Below are 23,470 nucleotides of genomic sequence, written 5' to 3'. Positions count from 1 at the left end.
TGGGATTTCTTGGGATATATTACCGGAAGTGGAATCACTGGGTTATTTTTAAGTTTTCCACAGTGGCAGCACCAGTCTCCATTCCCACCAACAATGCATGAGGGTTCCCTTTTCTCTCCATCCTTGCCAACACTTGTTTGTGGATTTATTGATGATAGCCATTCTGACAGATGTGAGGTGGTATCTCATTGTGGTTTTAATTTGCATTCTCTGATGATTAGTGATGCTGAGCATCTTTTCATATGTCTGTTGACTATTTATATATCCTCTTTGGAGAAATATCTATTAAGGTCCTTTGCCCATTTTTTAATTGGATTAATTTTTTTTTTGGGTGTTGAGCTTTATAAGTTCTTTATAAATCTTGGATATTAATCCCTAACAGATATATTAATGAATATGTTCTCCCATTTCAATGGATTATCGTTTCATTTTGTTGGTTTCATTTGCTGTGCAAAAACATTTTAGTTTTATGTAGTCTCATTTGTTTCTTTTTAATTTTGTTTCCCTTGCCTGAGAAGACATATCAGAAAAGATATTGCTATGAGAAATGCCCGAGATTTTACTGCCTATGTTTCCTTCTAGAATTTTTATGGTTTCAAGTCTAACATTTAAGTCTTTAATCCATTCTGAGTTTACTCTTGTGTATGGTGTAAGAAGGGGTCTAGTTTCATTTTTCTGCAGGTACCTAATTTTCCCAACACCATTTATTGAATAAACTATCTTTACCCCACTGTATGTTCTTGCCTCCACTGCTGAATATTAATTGACCATAAAAGCATGGATTTATTTCTGGGCTTTCTATTCTGTTCCATTGATCTATATGTCTGTTTTTTATGCCAGTACCATGCTGTTTTGATTATTATGGCGTTGTAGTATAGTTTGGTATCAGGTAGAGTGATTCCTCCAACTTCGTTTTTTCTCAAGATTTCTGTGCTACTCGGGGTCTTTTGTGGTTCCATATAAATTATTGGATTATCTGTTCTAGTTATATGAAATATGCCATTGGTATCTTGACAGGAAATGGTATTGAATCTATAGGTTAATATGAGTATTTTAATTAGGTTAATTCTTCCTACCCATGAACATGGTATATGCTTCCACTTATTTGTATCTTCAGTTTGTTTCTTTATTGTCTTATAATTTACAGGCCTTTTACATTCCTGGTTAAGTTTATTCTAAGGCATTTAATTTTTTGGATGAAACTGGAAATGAAACTGTTTTCTTAGTTTCCATTTCTGATACTTCATTGTTGGTGTGTAAAAATGCAACTGATTTCTGGATATTTATTTTGTATCTTGCTACTTTACTGAATTCACTGATCAGTCCTCATAGTTTCTTTGTGAAATCTTTAGGGTTCTCTATATACAGTAACATGTCACCTGCAAATAATGGCAGTTTTACTTCATCCTTTCCAATTTGGATTCCATTTATTTCTTCTTGTCTGACTGCTGTGGCTAGGACTTTCAGTACTATGTTTAATAAGAGTGGTGAAAATAGACATCCTTATATTGTTCCTAATCTTAAGAAAAAGCTTTTAGTTTTTGCTCATTGTATAATGTTGGCTGTGGGCTGTCATATATGGTCTTTATTATGATGTATGTGCGCTCTATATTTTGTTGAGAGTTTTTTATCACAAATAGGTGCCAGATTTTATCAAATGCTTTTTCTGCATCTATTGATATGATCATGTGATTTTTATCCTTCATTTTGTTTATGTAGTGTATCATGTTTATTGATTTGTTGCTATTGTACCTACCTTGCATACCTGGAATAAAGCCCACTTGATCATAGTGTATGATCTTTTTAATGAATTGTTGGATCTGGTTTGCTAATATTATGTTGAGGGTTTTGGCATCTATGTTCATCAGGGATATTGGCCTGTAATTTTATTTCTTTATAGTATCCTTATGTGGTGTTGGAATTAGGATAATGCTGGCCTAATGATCTTGGGAGTCTTCCCTCCACCTGAGTTTTTTGGAATAATTTCAGAAGGATAGGTGTTAGTTCTTCTTTGAATGTTTGGTAAAAGGAATTCTTAATTTTTTCTATAGAAGAGAACTGATATGGGACCTGCACTAAGTATAGAACATAAATTATTAAATAATAAGAGGATGAAATATATACATTTTAAAAATCACTTCTAGTGATATGAACATGCCAACACTTTGATATTATGTGTGTAAAGAAAATGAGTCCAGATATTTTAAAAATACAGAGATAGGTAGATGATAAAAAGATATAAGAAAATTTCAAAAAGTTATCTATGCAATTACAGTGATTATATTTTCTGTGGAAATATAATTTTTCAAGAATGAAAACAAATACCGTACCATTATCATCTTTTTCTTATGGTGATTCTTTAGAAATGCCTCATATTTTTCCAATTTTCCAGGAGTACCTTTAAAAAAACAAGAATTCACAACATATATATGTGTACTTGTGTGTATGTGTATACACATGTAGATCTCCTTTAAAAATGAAAAAGATGTAAGTACTTTAAATAAAATATATATAAAACTATTCAACGGGATCAACTAGCTATTTTGATAAGCATAATGCTAGATATACAAACGCTGTTGAATGAGTAGATTACTATTATTTCTTCTGTTTCCTTTGTTTTACAGAAATGTCATGCTCCAATTAGTATGTCTTTTGCACTTACTCCTATATCTAAAGTCTTACATCAATTTCTTCTTACTGATCAAGTTCATGTTGTTTAAATAGTTCAATCACTTGCATTGTAGTTTCATGGTCACCTTAAATTCCAGTAGGAACAGGACTTTGAAACATGGCCCAGTGAAAGACTCTAGGGCAGGGGTGGGCAAACTTTTTGACTCGCGGGGCACAACAGGTTCTTAAACTGGACCGGAGGGCCGGAACAAAAGCATGGATGGAGTGTTTGTGTGAACTAATATAAATTCAAAGTAAACATCATTACATAAAAGGGTACGGTCTTTTTTTTCAATAGTTTTATTCATTTCAAACGGGCCGGATCCGGCCCGCAGGCCGTAGTTTGCCCACAGCTGGGCTAGGGGCACTGAAGTTAGTTAACCTGGACTTGAGTCAAACTTTGATATGTACATATTGAGAATAATTAATATACATACAATTAGTTTTTAAAGTACACATGTGTACTTTCTCTCTCTCTCTCTCTATATATACATATATATATTCTCTCTCTCTCTCTCTCTATATATATATATATATATTACACACACATATATGGTTCAAAATATTTTATATTAAAAATACAAAATTAAATAAGAAAATTTAAAATAAAACTTAATAATAGTGTATTTAAACACATTCTCAAAATTTGAAAAATAGAGGTCCATAAAAGAATATTAAATATCTAAATAATATGACTAATTAAATTTATTTAATACATTGAAAATACTTTCTAAGTATAACTAATATCAGCATTTTTAAGGCTTACCCATGAACAAGTTTGCCCATTAAATAAAAAATAGGACAAGTATCACAATTAGTATCTAAAATCTTTTAGTTACTGAAAGTGTTAATTAGATAATAAAAAAGTTATACAAATACTTAAGAGAAGTAAAAATGTTAATTTTAAGAAGTAACATTCCTAGCAGATATGCTTTTTACCCAGTCTGTAGCTATTCAGTTCTGAATACTAAACACTACCTTCCTACAAGCTAAACTAGCTCATGTAAATCCACTCTCACCCCTTTTACTTTGGGTTTTAGGTATTTATGTTCTTATAACCTGACTCTTGCTGGCTCGCTTATCTCTGTTACCAGTATCAGTTTATACAATCCATCGTGTTTCCCTGATATTTGGCTACCCCTGTTCCAGCTTAACAAAGTTCACAGCTATTTGAGTTTTTGTCCTAGCAATACTTTCTTTAAATCCACATGTTCATGTTCAACTAAAATTCTGTACTGGACCATATGGAAAGAAAGAGGTATAAAATAAAATAAATTTATTATTATGTTTTTTAGATATTTTATACCTTAGGATTTCATTATTTATGAGATTGCACACAGAGACAGACCGACAGACATAGATACACATACACACACACAACTGACCATTGCTCTACTCATACAAAAATACAGTTTACCTTTCTGAGAAATTATATTTTCCCACTCAAGAATTTTAGAGGCATGGTTTTTCAAAAGAATTGAACATTCCTGTAATCTTGCCTCCATGATCCTGACTGCACCATGTCTTCGAGGGACATTTTCCCAGAGGTGTGTATAAATTGAAGCAAATGAACTATCTTCTTTTATTTTCTTCAGTATGCATGCCCATTTATCTTGATCTCCAAAGATGATTTCCCCTGGCCAATAATCCTGCAAAAAAAAATGTTATCCAATACAACTTAAATCAATTAGCTAAAATTGAGATTTTATTACACAGCATTATTTTTTATTAAATGTATTCTTTAAAATTCTTGAAACATTCATAAACTTTAGAAGTTTCAAATGCTTCATAAAAACTTTTTGTCCTAAATCATTTGAAAATAAGTTGCTTATCTACCATCCTTGAATACTTTAGTGTGTATTTCCTAAAAACAAATACATTATTCTATATAACAAAATTAATCATCAGACTCAGGAAATTGGTATTGATACAATGTCTCCTAGCTAATCCTCAGATTCTATTCAAGTTTCATCAACTTAACCAATAATGCACTTTATAGCAAAAGGATCTAGTGTAGTATTACACATTACATTTTTCTTCAGATGTCTTTAGCTCCTCAGTCTTTCCTGTGTACTTAAAATCATGAACTCATACTGGTATTCCTAATTCCATTTTCAAACATTCTATTTTCTCTCTTTCCATGTTATAATTATCATCTCCAACAATAAAAAACCTAGCTGCCATTATCTTTAATATATGTATTTATTTTATCTATCTTCTCAGATGATCACTAACCCATCTCTTCTATGTACTGATAGTTTCTTCTCTACTGGATGCCCTTCTCATCCTGCTCAGGCTCTGACACCTCTTGCCAGGCTGCCCCTTCTATAGGGATACCTTCCTTACCTCCACTTGGGTTCTGACTTCCCATATCAGGCCATAGCCTACCTCCCACCTCCTGAAATCACCCTTCATCCCTTGCCCTGGCTACATGTAGATATCATCCTCATTCCCTGGGACTCTGACACATATGGTGTAACATGGACACTCTCCTCACTGTGGTTGACTTCAGACAGCTTGCTCGACATTATCACAGTGAATCCCTATCTCCCCTGCCAATTTGGATGCCTGCCTTGTTTTGGCCCCCAAATGGCTTTAGGACTAAACTACTCAAGAAGGGGAGGAGAGGAAGAAAAGAGAGGAAAAAATAATAGGAATAGAAGGGGAATCACAATATTAACATTTGCAAGCCAAATAAAAGATTATCTTTCAATATAATCAATGATAACAAAACAAAGAAATTTAGCCAAAATAATTAAGGGTTTGTAAGTAAGAGGATGAGTTCTGGTACTTGTATGATATAAAACTCTTTAATAAATTTTGGTAAAATATTCTGGAAATTTAGCTAAATGGGAATAAATCTGAAATCTCCAGATCAGGAATTTTAAACTTGCCTTGGTCCATTCCACTTCCCTTTTTCTTTCTTTAAAAGCCTATAAAAGCCACTAACACTAAAGGGATTAGTGTTAGGGCCAGGGTAGTGGATGATATGATGACTAATTAGACCTTTCAAAGCCCACTGAACTCTAAAATTTAATGATGTACACACTCTGCTACAGTTCTTACTGATGCCCCAAACCTGGAGGCAAGTTGTCCCCCTTTTTCCTATGTTTATTGGACACTAGAATTGATGCCTTCTGTTATGGTCTGAATGTTTGTGTCACCCTAAAATTTGTATGTTGAAATCCTAACCCTAAAAGTGATGGTATTAGATGGTGGAGCTTTTGGGAGTTGAGTAGGTCATGAGGGTGAAGCCTTCATGGTCCATATTAGTTCCCTTATAAAAGAAGCTCCAAAGAACTTGCTCATCTCTTCTACCATATGAGATCACAACAAGAAGGCTGTGTGTGTGAACCAGGAAGCCAGTTTTGTACTAGATTCTAAATCTGCTGGTGCCTTGATCTTGTATCCCAGCCTCCAAAACTGTGAGAAATAAGTTTCAGCTCTTTATAAGTAGAAAAATAAAAACCCACTACAGTCATCATCATATCTTTATGAATGGTGCTCTCTAACAATAACAAGTAGATAAATAATACCCAGCTTTCAATATCTGAAAACTTTCCCAGAGAGATCTAGGTCTTTCTGCCATTTTGGAATAAAAAATATTACTCAGATACATAAGTACACCCTCTAAAATCTTACAAACATGTTTTAAAGAATACACTCAGCCACCTGGTTATTGTGTCAAATTATACAAAGATCTCAGAAGAATAAGATATGATCATAGGGTACAATCCCTGGAGACAAACATGGTCAATTTAGAATGGCAACCACTTTTGAAAATATAGTTCTCTCATATCACTCGAGTCATCTAAATGGATGGATGGATGAATGAATAAATAAATAAAACAGCTATTCCCTGAATAAAGAGAATGGAAAAGAAATAATTATTCTCTCTATAGTAAAGCACCTTTGATCTCCTGCAAAAGATCCAGTAGGGATCTAAGTATTCTCCAGCCTGTATTACAAACCTAGCAGCCCTATTAACAAAATTTGACACTGATGTCCTAAGACAAGCACTACCAGGTAGAAATCACATGAAAGCAGAAAAAAGAATAATGAATAACAGCAGGGAAGGTCAACTCTGATAAGTATATAAGGAAAGAGTTAAACCAACTCTTCAGTACCTAAATAACTGAAAAGGACTACAAAGTTGTGATAGTATAGATGCAGGCAGGAGGTAAATTTCACAAGGGCAGGAATATTTATCTTTTTTGCTCATTGTTGTATCTTCAGTGTCCAGAATATTCCCTGGCAAATAGTAGGTAGTTAATAAAAATCATTAAATGAATGAATAGAATAAATACTAGAAATGATAATGATGCAACATTAGTGGAACAAAAGGATGCCATAAAAATGTAAAAATATTTTTTAAAAAACAAAATAGAAACAGAATGTTGATGAAGGGGGAGAGACAAGAAAAGAATGTGGGAATTGGTCAATAGAGAAATGAGAAGAGAAATGATTGAAGGTAAGAAAGTACACAGAACTATAACAAAGGAGAGGAAAGAGGAGTAGAAGGTATAAAATATTAAAATTATAAAAGAAAGATAGAGATAGTGGAAATTGACCAAAATGAGAGGGCTTTTGATGATGTAGGAAATGACAAAGCATCCTATATAATAAAAGCCAATTATGCAAATTGACCAAAGGGTGGAACAACCTGTAGAACGACTGGTCACTATGACATGCACTGATCCCAGAGGGCAGACGCTTAACGCAGAAGCTGCCCCCAACCCGCAGACCCAAGGCTAGCCAAGGCGGGTGCTAGCGGGGGCCCTTGATCACCCCGCAGGTCGCCCCACAGATCAGCCCTGATTGCCGGCCAGGCCTAGGGACCCTACCCGTGCACAAATTTCATGCACTGGCCCCTAGTAAAGTATAAGAAACTAAAAGCTGACATGGAAGTTCCAGGTACTGTACTAAATGCTAATTAGTAGCAGAGCTGGGATTTAAACATAGGCAACCTGGCAATCTGACCCCAGAGCCTCTGATTTTAACCACTACACAACTATAAAAATACATACCTTTGCTTTTATATTTTAGAAAAATTAAACAGAGACAGGCTTAGCCATAAGTGATTTAGAATATATTTCAATTTCTCTTTTGTTTTATTCACTTGTTTATAATATGCCACAATTAAAAAAGAATGACAGTCCTTGTTCATCAGTGTATGTTGATCATTATATTCCACAAATGAGTGAGATCATGTGGTATATTTCCTTCATTGACTGGCTTATTTCACTTAGCATAATGCTCTCCAGTTCCATCCATGCTGTGGCAAATGGTAAGGACTGATCCAGAGACAGAGAGGAATTGATTGGACTGTCGGGCCTTGGAGGGAAGGTAGGGGAGGGTGAGGGTAAGGGGGAGAGATCAACCAAAGGACTTATATGCAAGCATATAGGCCTAACCAATGGACACGGACAATGGGGGGGGGGGGCGGTGAGGACATGAGCGGGGGGTGGGGATAAGGACACATATGTAATATTTTAATTAAAAAATATTAAAAAAATAAAAAAAATAAAAAATGACAACTTCATGAAGGCAGGGATCTTTGCTTGTTTTGATTCACTGATCTATTCTAAATGTCTATGTGCCTGATACACAATAGGTATTCAAAAATGTGTTTTAAATAAATTTGAAGGATTTATTAGTTTTTTACTAATATCTATGAGGTAGAAGTTTTGTCTAGCAAACAAAAAATTAAATATATAGTCATTTTATTCCTAGATGTATTCAAATATCCAATAGTTTGGCAATGCACAGACATAGCCCAACCTTAAAAAAACAACTAAGTATTTGGTTGGGAAATCTAGACAATAAGAAAAAATGTACAGATACACCCATAAAAGACAAAATGGTACAACTGGATATGTTGTTTTATCAAATGTTAGCTGATAAAAAAGGAAGGCCATCAATATAGATGTTGTCCTTTGCAAAAAGGATGGTGCTTTAAGTTTTATTTTATTCTATCTTTGGTGAAAGGCATAAACCTGTGATCTTGATTTGATTAGTATTATTCTTAATTTGAACAGAGTGACTATACATTTTCACTTCAAATCATAGGTTCTCAAACATGCATGATGGTATTGTCCAAATGTCTCCATAATTATTTGCTGAGTTTGGCTTAATTTTAACTGTAACCCCTTTCCCTTAACATTAAAAAAGACCCAGAGCATTGTGATTAAGCCACAGCACATTTCCATCATTATTTAAATTAAAATAGCTGCAAGAAGCTTGCCCTAAGAGTATTTCAAAATTTCTGCTTTGCCACAGTGATTGAAACAAACTTTTGTAAACTAAGAACATTTTCATTTCACTCCTAAAGGGAATTCAATCCTTTTTTAAAACATTAAGAAAACAACACTTATTTAAACAAATATAAGAACAGAAAATAGATATTTTTGAAACTCGTTAACAGTTTAGTCACAGCAAATTCTGTTTACATTTAAGCATAAATAAGTGCAAATTAAAGTCTAATCTACTCAAAATATGTACACACCTCATTAAAAAAGCATCTTTGCTTTCCTCATTAACATCATTTTCCTAGCCTTTGACACTCCTCAACACAAAAAAAAACCTGACCTTCAGATTCACAACTGCATGAACCCAAGAGAAAACCCATACAATCCAAATAACTCCAGAAATCAATAGTTACACATAATGGAAACTGGAGCTTTCAACATAAAAACACATTTTAAATATTTTACCCTGATTCAACATCAAAGAACACTGATGTAACACCACTGCAATACCTGTCTCAGCTGTGGTGAATGTAAATGATGTAAGTAAGCAAAACTGTCAGATATTCTTTAAGGTGTAAATATATAAGACAAAAATCTTATATTAGCAAAATAATAGAGAAATGTCTATATAATTCTTCTGATAGGACATTGGACTGGAATTTTTAAAAGTGGAAAAGAGAATAGAATATTGACAAGAGGGAAAAGCTATGAGATAGAGCTTACTGAAAGAAGGTAAATATTTATAAAAATTTCTTACATTAAAATGTATTTTCCATATTCATTGCAGTGTTATTTACAATAGCCAAGATTTAGAAGCAGCACAAGAGCCCATTAGTAGATGAGTGCATAGATAAGCTGTGGTACATTTACACAATGGAATACTACTCAGCCAGAAAAAAGAAGAAAATCTTACCTTCTGCAACAGCATGGATGGACCTGAAGAGAATCATGCTAAATAAAATAAGCCAGTCAGAGAAAGACAAATATCACATGATACCACTTATATGTAAAATCTAATGAACAAACAAAATAGAAACAGACTCATAGAAATAGAAAACAGATTGACAGCTATTAGAGGGAAGGGGGTTGGAGGGCTGGGTTAAAAAGGTGAAGGGATTAAACAAACAAACCAAGAAACCTCATACACACAGACAACATTATGGTAATTATCAGAGGGAAAGGAGAATGGGGAGGAGGTAGAAAGAGTAAATGGGCAATAAATGGTCATGGAAGGAGATTTGGCTTTGGGTGGTGTACACAGAATACAATGTACAGATGATGTATTATAGAACTGTACACCTGAAACATATAATTTTATTTACCAATGTCACCAATTATTAACCAATTATTAACCAAAAATTCAATAAAGAACAAAAAGAAAATGGAACCCATACGAATTTCTATTATTAAAGTTTTTTCCTAGGCTTTTTCCATCTCCAGAACTGATATTTTAAAAGATGTACCGGCACATAAAACGGGATGCTCTACTCACCAACTTGTGGAACCTTAAGAATTCTTCAATGTTCTTTGGAGGTTCCTAATAAAGAAAAATCAATATTAACATAAATTCAGATTGTTCATAATCTTATACATTATTTTAATAAATAAAAACACTGAACTTATCATAATTTTCAGAGCCGTAAGATATTGTAAAATACTTTGTAAAGTCCCTGCACTTTGAAAAGTGACAGAGATCAGTGTTTAAATTCTGTGCCTCCAACCCAAATTCTGATACCCCACTCCTACAGAAAAAGCTCCACATGAATCCTCCTGAATGTCCTCATTTCAAATTCCTACAAGAATTACAGGATATTTTGGGCTCTCTGGGATGGTGTCTACAACAAATCCAGAGCCAAAAATGTAATAACATGCTCCTCTTGAAAATGAAGTATTTAAAAAGCCACACTAGTGACATGGTGAAAATACTATAAATATTTGGATGTTTTAGTGTAATAAGTAATGACCCTATTTTTATTAGCAGTTTCTTTGTAAGTTAAAAATGTATCCTTTCATTAGACAAATTAATTTTAATTGAGAATACATATTACTCTTCCTTGCCTTAGAGACTGTGTACACATTCTTCCTGCTGCTTAGAAGGCTCCCTGTCCTGAACCCTCTTCCTCCAACCCATTCTTGGCCTATTTAACTTTTATATCAAATATCAAATTGAAAGTCATTTTTTCTTTCTTTTTTTTTTTTAGGCCTCATGCCAGGATTTTTTTTTTTATTTTTTTTTTATTGCTTAAAGTATTACAAAGGGTATTACATGTGTTCTTTTTCCCCCCCGCCCTTGACAGTCGCCTAGCCTCCCCTATCCCCCAGAGTCTTATGTCCATTGGTTATGCTTATATGCATGCATACAAGTCCTTTGGTTGATCTCTTACCCCCCTCCCTCCTGCCCCCCAACCCTCCCCGGCCTTCCCGCTGCAGTTTGACAATCTGTTTGAGGCAGCTCTGCCTCTGTATCTATTATTGTTCATAAGTTTATAATGGTCTCTATTATCCATGAATGAGTGAGATCATGTGGTATATTTCCTTCATTGACTGGCTTATTTCACTTAGCATAATGTTCTCCAGTTCCATCCATGCCGTTGCAAATGGTAAGAGTTCCTTCCTTTTTACAGCAGTATAGTATTCCATCATGTAGATGTACCACAGTTTTCTAATCCATTCATCTACTGATGGGCACTTAGGCTGTTTCCAGATCTTAGCTATGGTGAATTGTGCTGCTATGAACATAGGGGTGCATATATCCTTTCTGATTGGTGTTTCTGGTTTCTTGGGATATATTCCTAGAAGTGGGATCACAGGGTCAAATGGGAGTTCCATTTTCAGTTTTTTGAGGAAACTCCATAGTGTCTTCCATAATGGCTGCACCAGTCTGCATTCCCACCAGCAGTGCACAAGTGTTCCTTTTTCTCCACATCCTCTCCAGCACTTGTCGTTTGTTGATTTGTTGATGATAGCCAGTCTGACAGGTGTGAGATGGTACCTCATTGCTGTTTTGATTTGCATCTCTCGGATGATTAGTGACTTTGAGCATGTTTTCATATGTCTCTTGGCTTTCTGAATGTCCTCTTTTGAAAGGAGTCTATTTAGGTCCTTTGCCCATTTTTTTTTTAAATATATTTTATTGATTTTTTACAGAGAGGAAGGGAGAGAGATAGAGAGTTAGAAACATCGATGAGAGAGAAACATCGATCAGCTGCCTCCTGCACATCTCCTACTGGGGATATGCCCGCAACCCAGGTACATGCCCTTGACCGGAATCGAACCTGGGACCTTTCAGTCCGCAGGCCGACGCTCTATCCACTGAGCCAAACTGGTTTCGGCCCTTTGCCCATTTTTTGATTGGATTGTTTAACTTCCTTTTGTTAAGTTGTATGAGTTCCCTATAAATTTTGGAGATTAGGCCCTTATCAGATATGACATTGGCAAATATGTTTTCCCACACAGTGGGTTTTCTCGTTGTTTTGTTGATGGTTTCTTTTGCTGTGCAGAAGCTTTTTATTTTGATGTAGTCCCATTTGTTCATTTTCTCTTTAGTTTCAAGTGCCCTAGGAGCTGTATCAGTGAAGAAATTGCTTCGGCATATGTCTGAGATTTTGTTGCCTTTGGATTGTTCTAGAATTTTTATGGTTTCCTGTCGTACATTTAAGTCCTTTATCCATTTTGAGTTTATTTTTGTGTATGGTGTAAGTTGGTGGTCTAGTTTCATTTTCTTGCATATATCTGTCCAATTTTCCCAACACCATTTATTGAAGAGACTATCTTGGCTCCATTGTATGTTCTTGCCTCCTTTGTCAAATATTAATTGAGAAGAAAGTCATTTTTTCTAGGAAGACTAATTTGGTCCCCAAAAATATTCTCTATTCCAACCTGTGGGTCGCAACCCCTTTGGCAGTTGAATGACCCTTTCACAGGGGTCGCCTAAGACCATCCTGCATATCAGATATTTACATTACGATTCATAACAGTAGCAACATTACAGTTATGAAGTAGCAACAAAAATAATTTTATGGTTGGGTCACAACATGAGGAACTGTATTTAAAGGGCCAGAAGATTGAGAACCATGCTATGGTAACAGACAGCAGATTTGTATCTTTACAAGGATAGAAACTATGGTGTAATCACTGCAGAATTGTCAAAATTTCATACAGAGGCTGGCCTATGGCCAATGCATAATAAGTACTTTCAGTGTTAATTAATTAATTAATAAATGAGTAGATGAATGTCAGAGAAATATGTAGGTATTTATATATTTTTTTAAATAAGAAAAGAAAAAAAAAACTAGTGAGAAGACCAAAATAAGAGAAATTCAGAATATCCTATTTAATACCCTAATGGTCTGATGATGATTGTCTGAAAAGATTGCATTACATTGTAATTTACTCACACCCATATTTCTTATCAGTAGGTAAAATGATCAAGATTACAAAATTACAAGGCCATGTTCTATAAAAATAACTATACATTTGAGGTTGAAGATAATATTTCATTCTCCTAATATTACTTAAAATAGATGATGAACATAAGTAAATATATTAACAGATAATATAGTAATGAAAAAATAAAGGATATGTGTAACAATCACAAGAAAAAAAGTGTTCAGATACAAAGATGCATAGAGCTGTCAGGGAAATTTTATGGAAAGCATGAGACTCTAGGCCTAGTCAGATTGAGAAAGGTAGAAAATACAGTGGGGCCTTGACTTACGAGTTTAATTCGTTCCATGACGGAGCTCGTAACTCAAATTACTCATATGTCAAATCATTTTTCACCATTACAATGAATTGAAATGCCATTAATCCATTCCGGACACCCAAAAAACACCGCAATTGTTTTGTTAAATGTTTTTAAATAAGAAAAATGTATTTAAAAATAACGAATATTGTATAAAAACACAATACTGAACAATAGAATGTAGTGCAATAAACTTGTTTTATTAAGTTTAATGTACAGCATTTACCTTGGAGATCAAACGACTTAAAGATGCTGATGGAGTTGGAGGAGAAAGGCTGAACTGAATAACTGAATCTTATTTGCTGATTTTTGCTCTTTTTGCCACGCTTTCATCACTTTCATCTACAGGAGTTTTCAATAAAAACCTGTCCAATGAGATCTGTTCCATCCTCCCTTTCAGAATATTTCTGAAATGAGTCAGGCAAGTGTCATTATATAGCTCCATCGCACGCCCAGTTGCAATTTTTTCTGGGTGTTTCTTTTGAATAAAGTCTGAAAGTTTCTCCCACATTCCCAACATTTCCTTTATCTCACTTATAAAGATAACCATCTCTTCCTCCTCCTCCTCCTCCTCCTCCTCCTCCTCCTCCTTCTCCTCCTCCTCCGTGTCATCTATTTCCTGCAAAACCTCCCTGTGCTGCTGCATCTGTAGCTCCTTTAGCTCCTGCGTTGTCAGTTCCTCGGAGTGCTCTTTGATGAGCTCCTTGATGTCACCTTCCTTTATATCCACGCTCGCTGCCTCACCATGTCTGACAACGGAGTGAATGCCAGTCCTCTTTTTAAAATTTTCGAACCAGCCCCGACTGGCTTTAAAGGGCTCACCCTATGCCTCGTCCATTGAAGTGCCTGGGGCAGGGGTGGGCAAACTTTTTGACTCGAGGGCCACAGTGGGTTCTTAAACTGGACCAGAGGGCCGGAACAAAAGCATGGATGGAGTGTTTGTGTGAACTAATATAAATTCAAAGTAAACATCATTACATAAAAGGGTACGGTGTTCTTTTTTTTAGTTTTATTCATTTCAAACGGGCTGGATCCGGCCCGCGGGCCGCAATTTGCCCACGGCTGGCCTGGGGTCTGCAGCAGCAAATCAGCGTAAATAGCTCTTGCCTTCTCGCAGATTATAGCCTTCGTCACGGTATCTCCTGCGAGCTGCTTCTCCGTTAACCACACCATTAGCAGCTTCTCCATATTTTCATGGATGGATGTCCGCTGTTTAGACATTATTTTAACGCCCTTGGCTGGAGTTGCAGCCTGTATGGACTTCTGCTTCAGTGTGGTGCAGATCGTAGACGTGCTGCGCTCGTACCGCTTCGCCAAGTCGCTTACACGCACACCTTGGTCATGTTTTTCGATAATTTCTTTCTTTAATTCAATGCACATCATCCGCTTCTTCTTCTCAGCACTGTCCTTCGCACTTACTTTCTTCAGATCCGTGGTTGGAAAAACGATGTTTTGCAAAATAACTGCAAGCACAAATGCGAGCACAACACTGATGCTTCAACCAAGAGCTAACCGCTTAAAGTGAAGGAGTGGGACACGTGATGCTGGGCTGATGTTGAGGCGTTCACTGTGACATTCGCTGCGCCAACTAGCGGTGGGGTATCTGAAGCTGGCTCGTAACCCGAATTTTAGCTCACAACTCAAAGCAAAAAATCGGCCAAGAGATGGCTCGTATCTCGAAAAACTCATTAGTCGGGACACTCCTAAGTCAAGGCCCCACTGTAAGAGAGAAGTAGCACAATGTGCGTAGAGAAAAAAATGTCCATGATATATGTTCAGGGATAGTTATTATAGCAGTTTGGCTAGAAAAAAGCTTTGTGTACATTTTAAAATGCACAGAAAATAAAGGAGCCAAATTAAAACCAATTAAATTTTGACTTTTTTCTTGCAATGTCTGTCTAGTAAAAATCACTTCTGGTACAAAGCACTATAATAATATCCACATCTCAATGAAAGGGAACTAGAAAATGAATTAAGAAAGTGAAACTTGTGTAGGAAAGTTCCAGCTAATTTTAATATAAAATCCCAAAGTTCTTAGTTAAAAGGAAGTAAGGCTCTAGGAGAATGCAAAACACCTTATGCTTCCATGCTAACAACAAGAAAAACCTGGACCAAATAAAAAACTTACCTTTCTATGGGGTTAGGGAAGAGTGCAGGATGCCAGTGAGCAGGAACAATTACATAATTAAACCAAGTGTAGGGCTGCCTAATCATGAGGCCCTGTGCAACTGCACAGGTGAAAACCCATAAAGCTGCCTTACCTGGAAGCCTTAATGACCTGAAATTCAGAGAGAAATATGCGCTTTATAAGTGAGCATGAGGCTGTTGCAGCTTCCTTACCCAGAAGTAAGCTTTGTGTTGGCTTGCCATGATTCAGTAATTTTGCAGAGATGAAGAGAAGTCAGGCTGGGCCTTAGGCGTCAGTGTGAGCTTGGCGAACAAACAGGAGTCTGAAAGACACCCAAATGCAAAAAAAAAAAAAAAAAAAAAAAAAAAATTACCCCACACCTCACTTCCAAATCTTGTTAAAAAAAAAAATCAGCAACCATGGAGGAGGGCTGGGAAGTTAGAGCATTTACATGGGCCAATGCATTCTTATAATGCTTGGGTTCCAAGGCCCTGACAGAGTTGACTCCAAAGGTGAACCAAAAATATTTAAAACTTCAGTCCAAACCCGTTCCAATGAAATACTGACAAGATATAAGAGGTGGCTTTGAAGAGAGATGGTGGAGGTGGGTTAATCACAGGTGAACTCAATCTAATGAAAGCTGCAGCCAACATTAAAGCTTAATACAAGTATAGAAAAATTTCAAAGGAACAGCCTCTCACTCTAAATGCCAAGGTAAGAAAAAGGCTTGTGCTCTCTTAGAACTAAATTAAACTTCAGTCTCCACATTTTTTCCACATAATGTCCAATACACAATAAAACAATTAAAAGACATATAAGAAGTAGGAAAATGGGACCCATAATCAAGAGAAAACAGTTAATACAAACCAATTCACTGCGAATACAATTATTGTAATTAGCAGATAAGGATTTTAAAACAACTATTATAAATATGTTAAAGGTTTTACAATATATATATTGGATTATAATATAGTTCATGAAAATAATGGTGTATTTCAAGAGAAACTGAAATTTTAAAAAGAAACTACTGAAAAATTTGGAATATTAATCATAAGAAAACTGGTGTGTCTATATTAATATCAGAAAAAGTAGACTTCAAGATAGGAATACAGTGGGGCCTTGACTTACGAGTGTCCCGACTAACGAGTGTTTTGAGATACCAGCTGTCTCTCGGCCGATTTTTTTCATTGAGTTGATAGAGTAATTTGAGTTAATGAGCTCCTTAACGAGCTCGGTCTCGGAATGAATTAAACTCATAAGTCAAGGCCCCACTGTATTACCATACCTAATTAAGCTTACTTCATATTGATAAAAGGCCAATTCATTCAGAAGACATATCAGTGCTAACATATCAGTGCTAAATGTGTTTGCACCTAATAAAAGAGCTTCAAAATAAATGTAGCAAAAATTGATCAAATGAGAAATATTGTCAAAACCACAATTATTTTTGGAGTTCTTAACACATCTCTCTGAGTAATTGATAAATAGGTACATACATAAATCAGAAAGGAGGTAATTTGAACATTATCAAGCAACTTAACCTAATTGACATTTATAGAAAATATAGAACATACAACTGCAGAATACACAATCTTTTAAAGTAGTGGAATAGGAAACATTCATTATGAAGCTATACCAAATTGTTCATGAGAAATATTGACCTGAAATTTTCTCTACTATAATGTCCTTGTTCAGATTTGGAATTAAGATTATTCTGGCCTAAAAAAAATAAAAATAAAAAAGAGTTGGGTAATGTTTTTTTTCTATTCTCTGAAAGAATTTGGAAATCTGAAAGATCAATTCTATTTCTCCTTTAAATGTTTGATAGACCTTGCTGGTGATGCTACCTAAATCTGAAGTTAGGGAGGAGTTTTAAATTGAGATACCGTTATAGTATTAACTAGAGGCCTAGTGCACAAAATTTGTGCACAGATAGGGTCCCTAGGCCTAGGCCTCACCAATCTGTGGGGCAACTGGTGGGGTGATAGGGGCCCCTGCTCACATCCATCTTGGCTTGGAGCTGCCCACTCACCCACTCGCCCTGCCCCCTGGTGGTCAGCGCACGTCTAAGTCCCGGTTGGTAGTACTCCTGTCCCTGGGGATAATTTGCATATTAGCCTTTTATTATATAGGACAGTGATGGCAAACCTATGACACTCGTGTCAGAGGTGACACGCGAACTCATTTTTTCGGTTGATTTTTCTTTGTTAAATGACATTTAAAAATATAAAATAAATATCAAAAATATAAGTCTTTGTTTTACTATGGTTGCAAATATCAAAAAATTTCTATATGTGACACGGCACCAGAGTTAAGTTAGGGTTTTTCAAAGTGCTGACATGCCGAGCTCAAAAGGTTCGCCATCATTGATATAGGAAGAGGATTGTGTTCCTCCCCAACCCAATTCCTATGTGGAAACCCTAGCCCCCAATGTGAGTATATTTGACTATGTTGCCTCTGGGGAAGATATCAAGGTTAAATGAGGTCATAAGGATGGAACCCTAATCCTATAGAGGTGTCCGTATAAGAGGAGGAAAAGATGTCAGAGAGATATTTCTCTCCCTAAATGCACAAAGGCCATGTGAGAACACAGTGAGAAGACAGCCATCTACAAGCCGGGAAGAGAGATTTCCCCAGAAACCAACCCTGATGGCACTTTGATCTTGGATTTCTGGCCTCCACTCCACAACTATGAGAAAATAAATTTCTGTTATTTAAGTTATCTCTATTAATACCCAGTCCATGGTATTCTATTATGGTAGCTAGAGCAGACAAATACAGATAAAATTTCTCAAAATTAATATAGGATCAATCAAGAAGGCTATTTCCACTTATATCAGTTTCAGTAAATTGAGTTTTTCAAGGAAAATAAAAAGAAATATCAAATAGTTTGACATAAGTATTTGTTCTTATTATCCTCTTATTGTTTTTACTATCTGCAGGATGTTTCCTTTTTGATTCCTAATATTTGTACTTTGAGTTTTCTCTTTCTTTTCTTGGTCAGTCCCCCCAAGGACTTAACAATTTTATTAATCTTTTCAAAGAAGGAATTTTGGCCTTGTTGCTTTTCTCCAGTGGACATCTGTTTTTAATTTTATTGATTTCTGCTCTTATCTTCATTAGTGCCTTTATTCTATAGATACTTGAGAATATTCCAATGTAAAATCTGATCCTATTATGAAGCTATTTATTTGACAACCACTGTTCAGGCACACTGAGCTTTCTATCACCATTTAATTCTCATTCTTCAATATGAAGAATACTTAAGGAATAACTATAAAAATTTTAAAAAGATAAAAACAAAAACATAGAAATCAAAACAAATAACTGAAAATAAAATCTGAGAGGATAAAGATAATAGGAATACATGAACATGAAAACCTTTAAAATGTCTTTAAGATTCTTAGAAAGATACAAGGTAATACATCCCTGAAACCAAAATAGCATATTATAAAGAAAAAGAAAATTTTTAAAAAGTACAGATACAATGGTATTAATTAAATATTAAACAAAAATGTGTGTGTGTGTGGGGGGGTGGGAGGGTGGAACTGAAGAAATCTGGGAATAGAATTAAAAGTTAAAGAAAAGAATTACAGGACAAAAGATAAGAATTTAGAGGATTATTCCAGCAAAATGATTTCAACCTAGAAATTTAAATATAGGCAGACTATCAAGTGTGTGACATTTTTCAGATCTGAAAAGTAGTAAAAAAAAAAAAAATCACCATCTCTCCCTGTATCAGTTTCATATTGCTGCTATAACAAAGGAGCACAAACTTAGACACTTAAAACAGCATAGGTTTATTATCTCACAGTTCTGGAAATCGGAGTTCTGAAACGGGTCTGCAGGGCTATGCTCCTTCTGGAGGCAGTAAGGGAGAATCTGTTTCCTTGCCTTTTCTAGTTTCTAGGAGTCACCTGCATTTCTTTATTCCTTAGCTCCTTCTTCCAACCTCAAAGCCTGCTGGGGTCCAACCCCAGCGGGTCCAGGGGTCCCCAAAGGTGTGGACGGAGTTGGCGATGAAGGAATGACACGGAGATAGCGTTCAGTTGATCAGCAGCCTAGCCAGGATCTCTAGCCAGGATCTCCAGCCAAGTACTGGTCTGGATCTCCAGCGAAGTTCTGGTCTGGATCTCCAGCCAGGTTCTGTGTCCATGTTTCCTCGCTAGGTTCTCCAGCCAGGTTCTGTCTGAGATCTCCAGCCAGAAAAACCCGAAATGCTTTCTTGTATCCATTTTAAGAGTAGGATTGGCGCTTTCTGCTATTACCTGAGTCCTGATCTACCACCCCAGGGAGAGCTTGCCAATCCTGCACTTTCCCGGGGTGGAAAGGCTGCAGTGGGGTTAAGGATAAGGCTCCTTGGGCCTACCTCCTCCCATGCCTTTACATTTACCTTTCCTTCCTCAGAAAAGCATGGACATACTTCTTGTATAAAACGTTCTGTCTGGCTGGGAGTAACCTTAATTCCTCTGCTAGCAAGCATATGTGTTAAAAGATCAATACGGAGTCTTATTTCTTTAGACTCAGTATGGCACATCTTCTTAATCTAAAGATCAATACAGAGTCTTCTTTCTTTGGACTCAGTATGGCACATCTTCTCAATCTAAGTTCTGTACTATCCACCTTCTTACCCTACTTATCCTCTGTAGGGGGGTCTGCAGTACCCTGGTGGAGTCCTATCCGTCCCGAGTGTGGGGTTCTCAATGGGGGGGGTGCTTACCTAGGGGAATCCTGTTCCAGGGGTTCCCAAAGGTGTGGAAAGAGTCGGCGAAGACTATCCACCCTCTTCCTATGGTGGAATCCTATCCATCCCGAGAGTGGGGCTTACCTAGGGGTCCCTGTTTGGGCGCCATATGCCGGGGTCCAACCCCAGCAGGTCCAGGGGTCCCCAAAGGTGTGGACGGATTCGGCGAAGAAGGAATGACACGGAGACAGCGTTCAGTTGATCAGCAGCCTAGCCAGGATCTCTAGCCAGGATCTCCAGCCAAGTTCTGGTCTGGATATCCAGAGAGGTTCTGCTTAGGATCTCCAGCCAGGTTCTGTAGCCATGTTCCCTCGCTAGGTTCTCCAGCCAGGTTCGGTGACCAGATTCTAGTCAGGTTCTCTTGCCATATTTCTGTAGTCAGGTTCAGTCCAGGATCTTTTGCCATGTTCTCTCCAGCGAAGTTCTTCTGTCTGTAGGTTCTGTCTTCTGAGTTCTGACTTCTAAGTTCTGTGTTCTAAGTTCTGACTTCTAAGTTCTGACTCTTTCTGTCTTGTTACATCTGTATTTATACCAGTTGATTCAATCCTATCAATCTCTATTACAAAGGTTAGGGCGTTTCTTATCTCCATTCCAGGGAGTAAAGATTATGTAGCTTAAGCATGATTGTTCGTAGTTAAAGTGATTAATTACCGGCCTGGCACTTAGTTAAGAGGTTTTATTCCCTCCCTAACTTCAGGGGAAAATCCCTACCTGGGGAAACCACCTTTCTCAGAGAGGAGTCCTTGGTTAAAACACATAGTGCCAAGAAGGTGAGTAAACATATTAAGAACAGTATGCCATATATGCCAGGTCCTTTGAAACAGCAAGGATGGACCGGCTCCCGGCAAATTCCCCCTTTTTTATTTTTTAAAAGCAGGCATTAAAAAGAAAAACCCCAACAGAAATATGGCAAAAGAACCTGACTAGAACCTGGTGACCGAACCTGGCTGGAGAACCTAGCGAGGGAACATGGCTACAGAACCTGGCTGGAGATCCTAAGCAGAACCTCTCTGGAGATCCAGAAAAGCCAGCAACACAGCATCTACTCTCTCTGTCCTCTGGTCTTTCTCTTATAAGGACACTTGTGATTATACTTGGCCCACCCAGATATTCAGGGTAACTTCCCCATCTCAGGATCCTTAATTTAATTGCATATGCAAGGTTCCTTTTGCCATAAGGATCTGGAGATTAGGATGTGGACATCTTTGGGGGTGGTCATTATGCTGTCTACCATACTCCCATTCATCTTTTCTCAGGAAGGTACTGGAAGATATGTTTCATAAAAACAAAGGACTAAACAAAGAAAAAGTAAACAAGGGATCCAACACAGGAGAGCAGTATTGGATCGTAAAAGTAACTAATACTGAATGAACTAGAGTTAGGACTATCTTGAGGATAAAAAATTAATCTTTGAGATTAACTGATGTGTTTGATTGTGACGTTTTAGCACTTTGGTAGAGTATTTGAGGGCAGATTACAAATGAGCGAGTATAAATATGGCATTTATTAAGATAAAGGAAAGTACCAGGTTGCATGGAAAGTTAACGTGGTGAGGGTTGACTGATATTTACAAATGTTGATTTGAACAAAAACTGTGATATTACTATACTGAGAGATGAGGGGATAAAAGAGTGGGGGAGGGGGGAGATGAAAAGAAATGTTTCAACACTTAGGGATGGTGTGATAAAAGAGCTTTGTCTTTGACGTCCATAGGAGAAAGTCAATGAATAATGTCTGAGATTGAAAAATCAAGACATTGCAGTGTAACCATATTTTGAAATATGGAGTAAATAACAGAATATTTAAAAGACCTGAAAGAATTTTCCTTTTGATAAAATTGAAAATAGGGTGGAGAGGTTGGGAACCAGAGGGTTTTGGTTAAAGGCCTAGAATGTGGCAAACTGTTAATGCTCAACAATATATGTTTCTTTACATTTCTCAGGCTCCCTTGCAGTTATAGTAGCAAACTTGGGACTAAATTCTGGCCAATGAAATCTGGGAAAAGTGATATATGCATTTTTAGGGCTGATCTCTAAAACTTTTTGTGTGATTCACCAAACTTTCTTTCTTGTCAGGTAAGCTGTGGGCTCCAAGTCCTAGGGGAGAGCAGAATCACTAAAAAAAGAAACAGAAACCTGTATCCTTAAGTCTAACATTTCATTTGACTAAAAACATCCATAATCAATTTCTTGTGAGACAAAGTTTATTGTATTAAACCACTGAAATTTGGGGGTTTTCTGTGATAGCAGTAAATTCACTATGTTGGTGTTAAAAAAATATATATGACCACAAATTCTTTGACAATCTTTAGAGAAGCAACTTTTATGTCCCTTCTCCTAAACTCTGGACAGGCCTTGTGATTCCTAACCAAAAAAATGTGAGAGAAGTGACACCATATTACTGTTTGAGGCTAGATAAAAAAAAAAAAGGACATGTAGTTTCTGCCTTGTCCATTGCAACATTTGACTTTGGAGCACTGGGCCTACACTAGGAAGTCTCATTACACTGCTGCCATGCTATGAGGAAGCCCAGGCCACATGGAGAGACCACACATAGGAGCTCTGCTAGCATTCATAGTCTTCCCAGCTGAGTTATTGGAAAAAGCTGTCCTTCTGTGCCCTATTGAACACAAAATTCATGAACATAATAAAATGGTTGTTTTAAGACACATATTTTGGAGTAACTTACTGCAGAGCAATAGTAACTCCAATTAATTAATCATATCATTTGTTTTGTAATCTGTGCACTTGAACTAAAGCAGTTACAGAAGAAAAAAGATGTGAATATTCTTGGCTTGGAGAGTTTCGTTATTGCTACTTCTCTCACCTAGAAAGTTCATCTTTCTCCCCTAAAGCAGTGGCTTTCAAACTTTTTAAAGAAAAACACAAAATAAGAAATAGACTTTATAAACATGACCTAGTGTATTATATAAATTG

At 36.5% G+C, this 23,470-nt stretch overlaps 1 protein-coding gene across 1 annotated transcript in view; it reads right to left on the bottom strand.

Annotated features, from left to right (window-relative positions):
• FAM227B (family with sequence similarity 227 member B) overlaps positions 1-23,470 on the bottom strand; it is a 213,718-nt gene that overhangs the window by 188,783 nt on the left and 1,465 nt on the right. Inside the window, exons 2-5 of the mRNA XM_059702029.1 lie at positions 16,003-16,112; positions 10,411-10,455; positions 4,088-4,319; positions 2,331-2,398 (exon numbers count right to left, since the gene is read on the bottom strand). Coding sequence (XP_059558012.1) covers positions 2,331-2,398; positions 4,088-4,319; positions 10,411-10,455; positions 16,003-16,032 — 375 coding nt within the window. The 5' untranslated portion in view covers positions 16,033-16,112. The remainder of the gene's footprint in view (positions 1-2,330; positions 2,399-4,087; positions 4,320-10,410; positions 10,456-16,002; positions 16,113-23,470) is intronic.

This window comes from Myotis daubentonii, chromosome 1 (assembly GCF_963259705.1).
Source record: "Myotis daubentonii chromosome 1, mMyoDau2.1, whole genome shotgun sequence".
Lineage (NCBI taxonomy): Eukaryota > Metazoa > Chordata > Mammalia > Chiroptera > Vespertilionidae > Myotis > Myotis daubentonii.
This window is presented reverse-complemented; position numbering and strand designations above follow the sequence as displayed.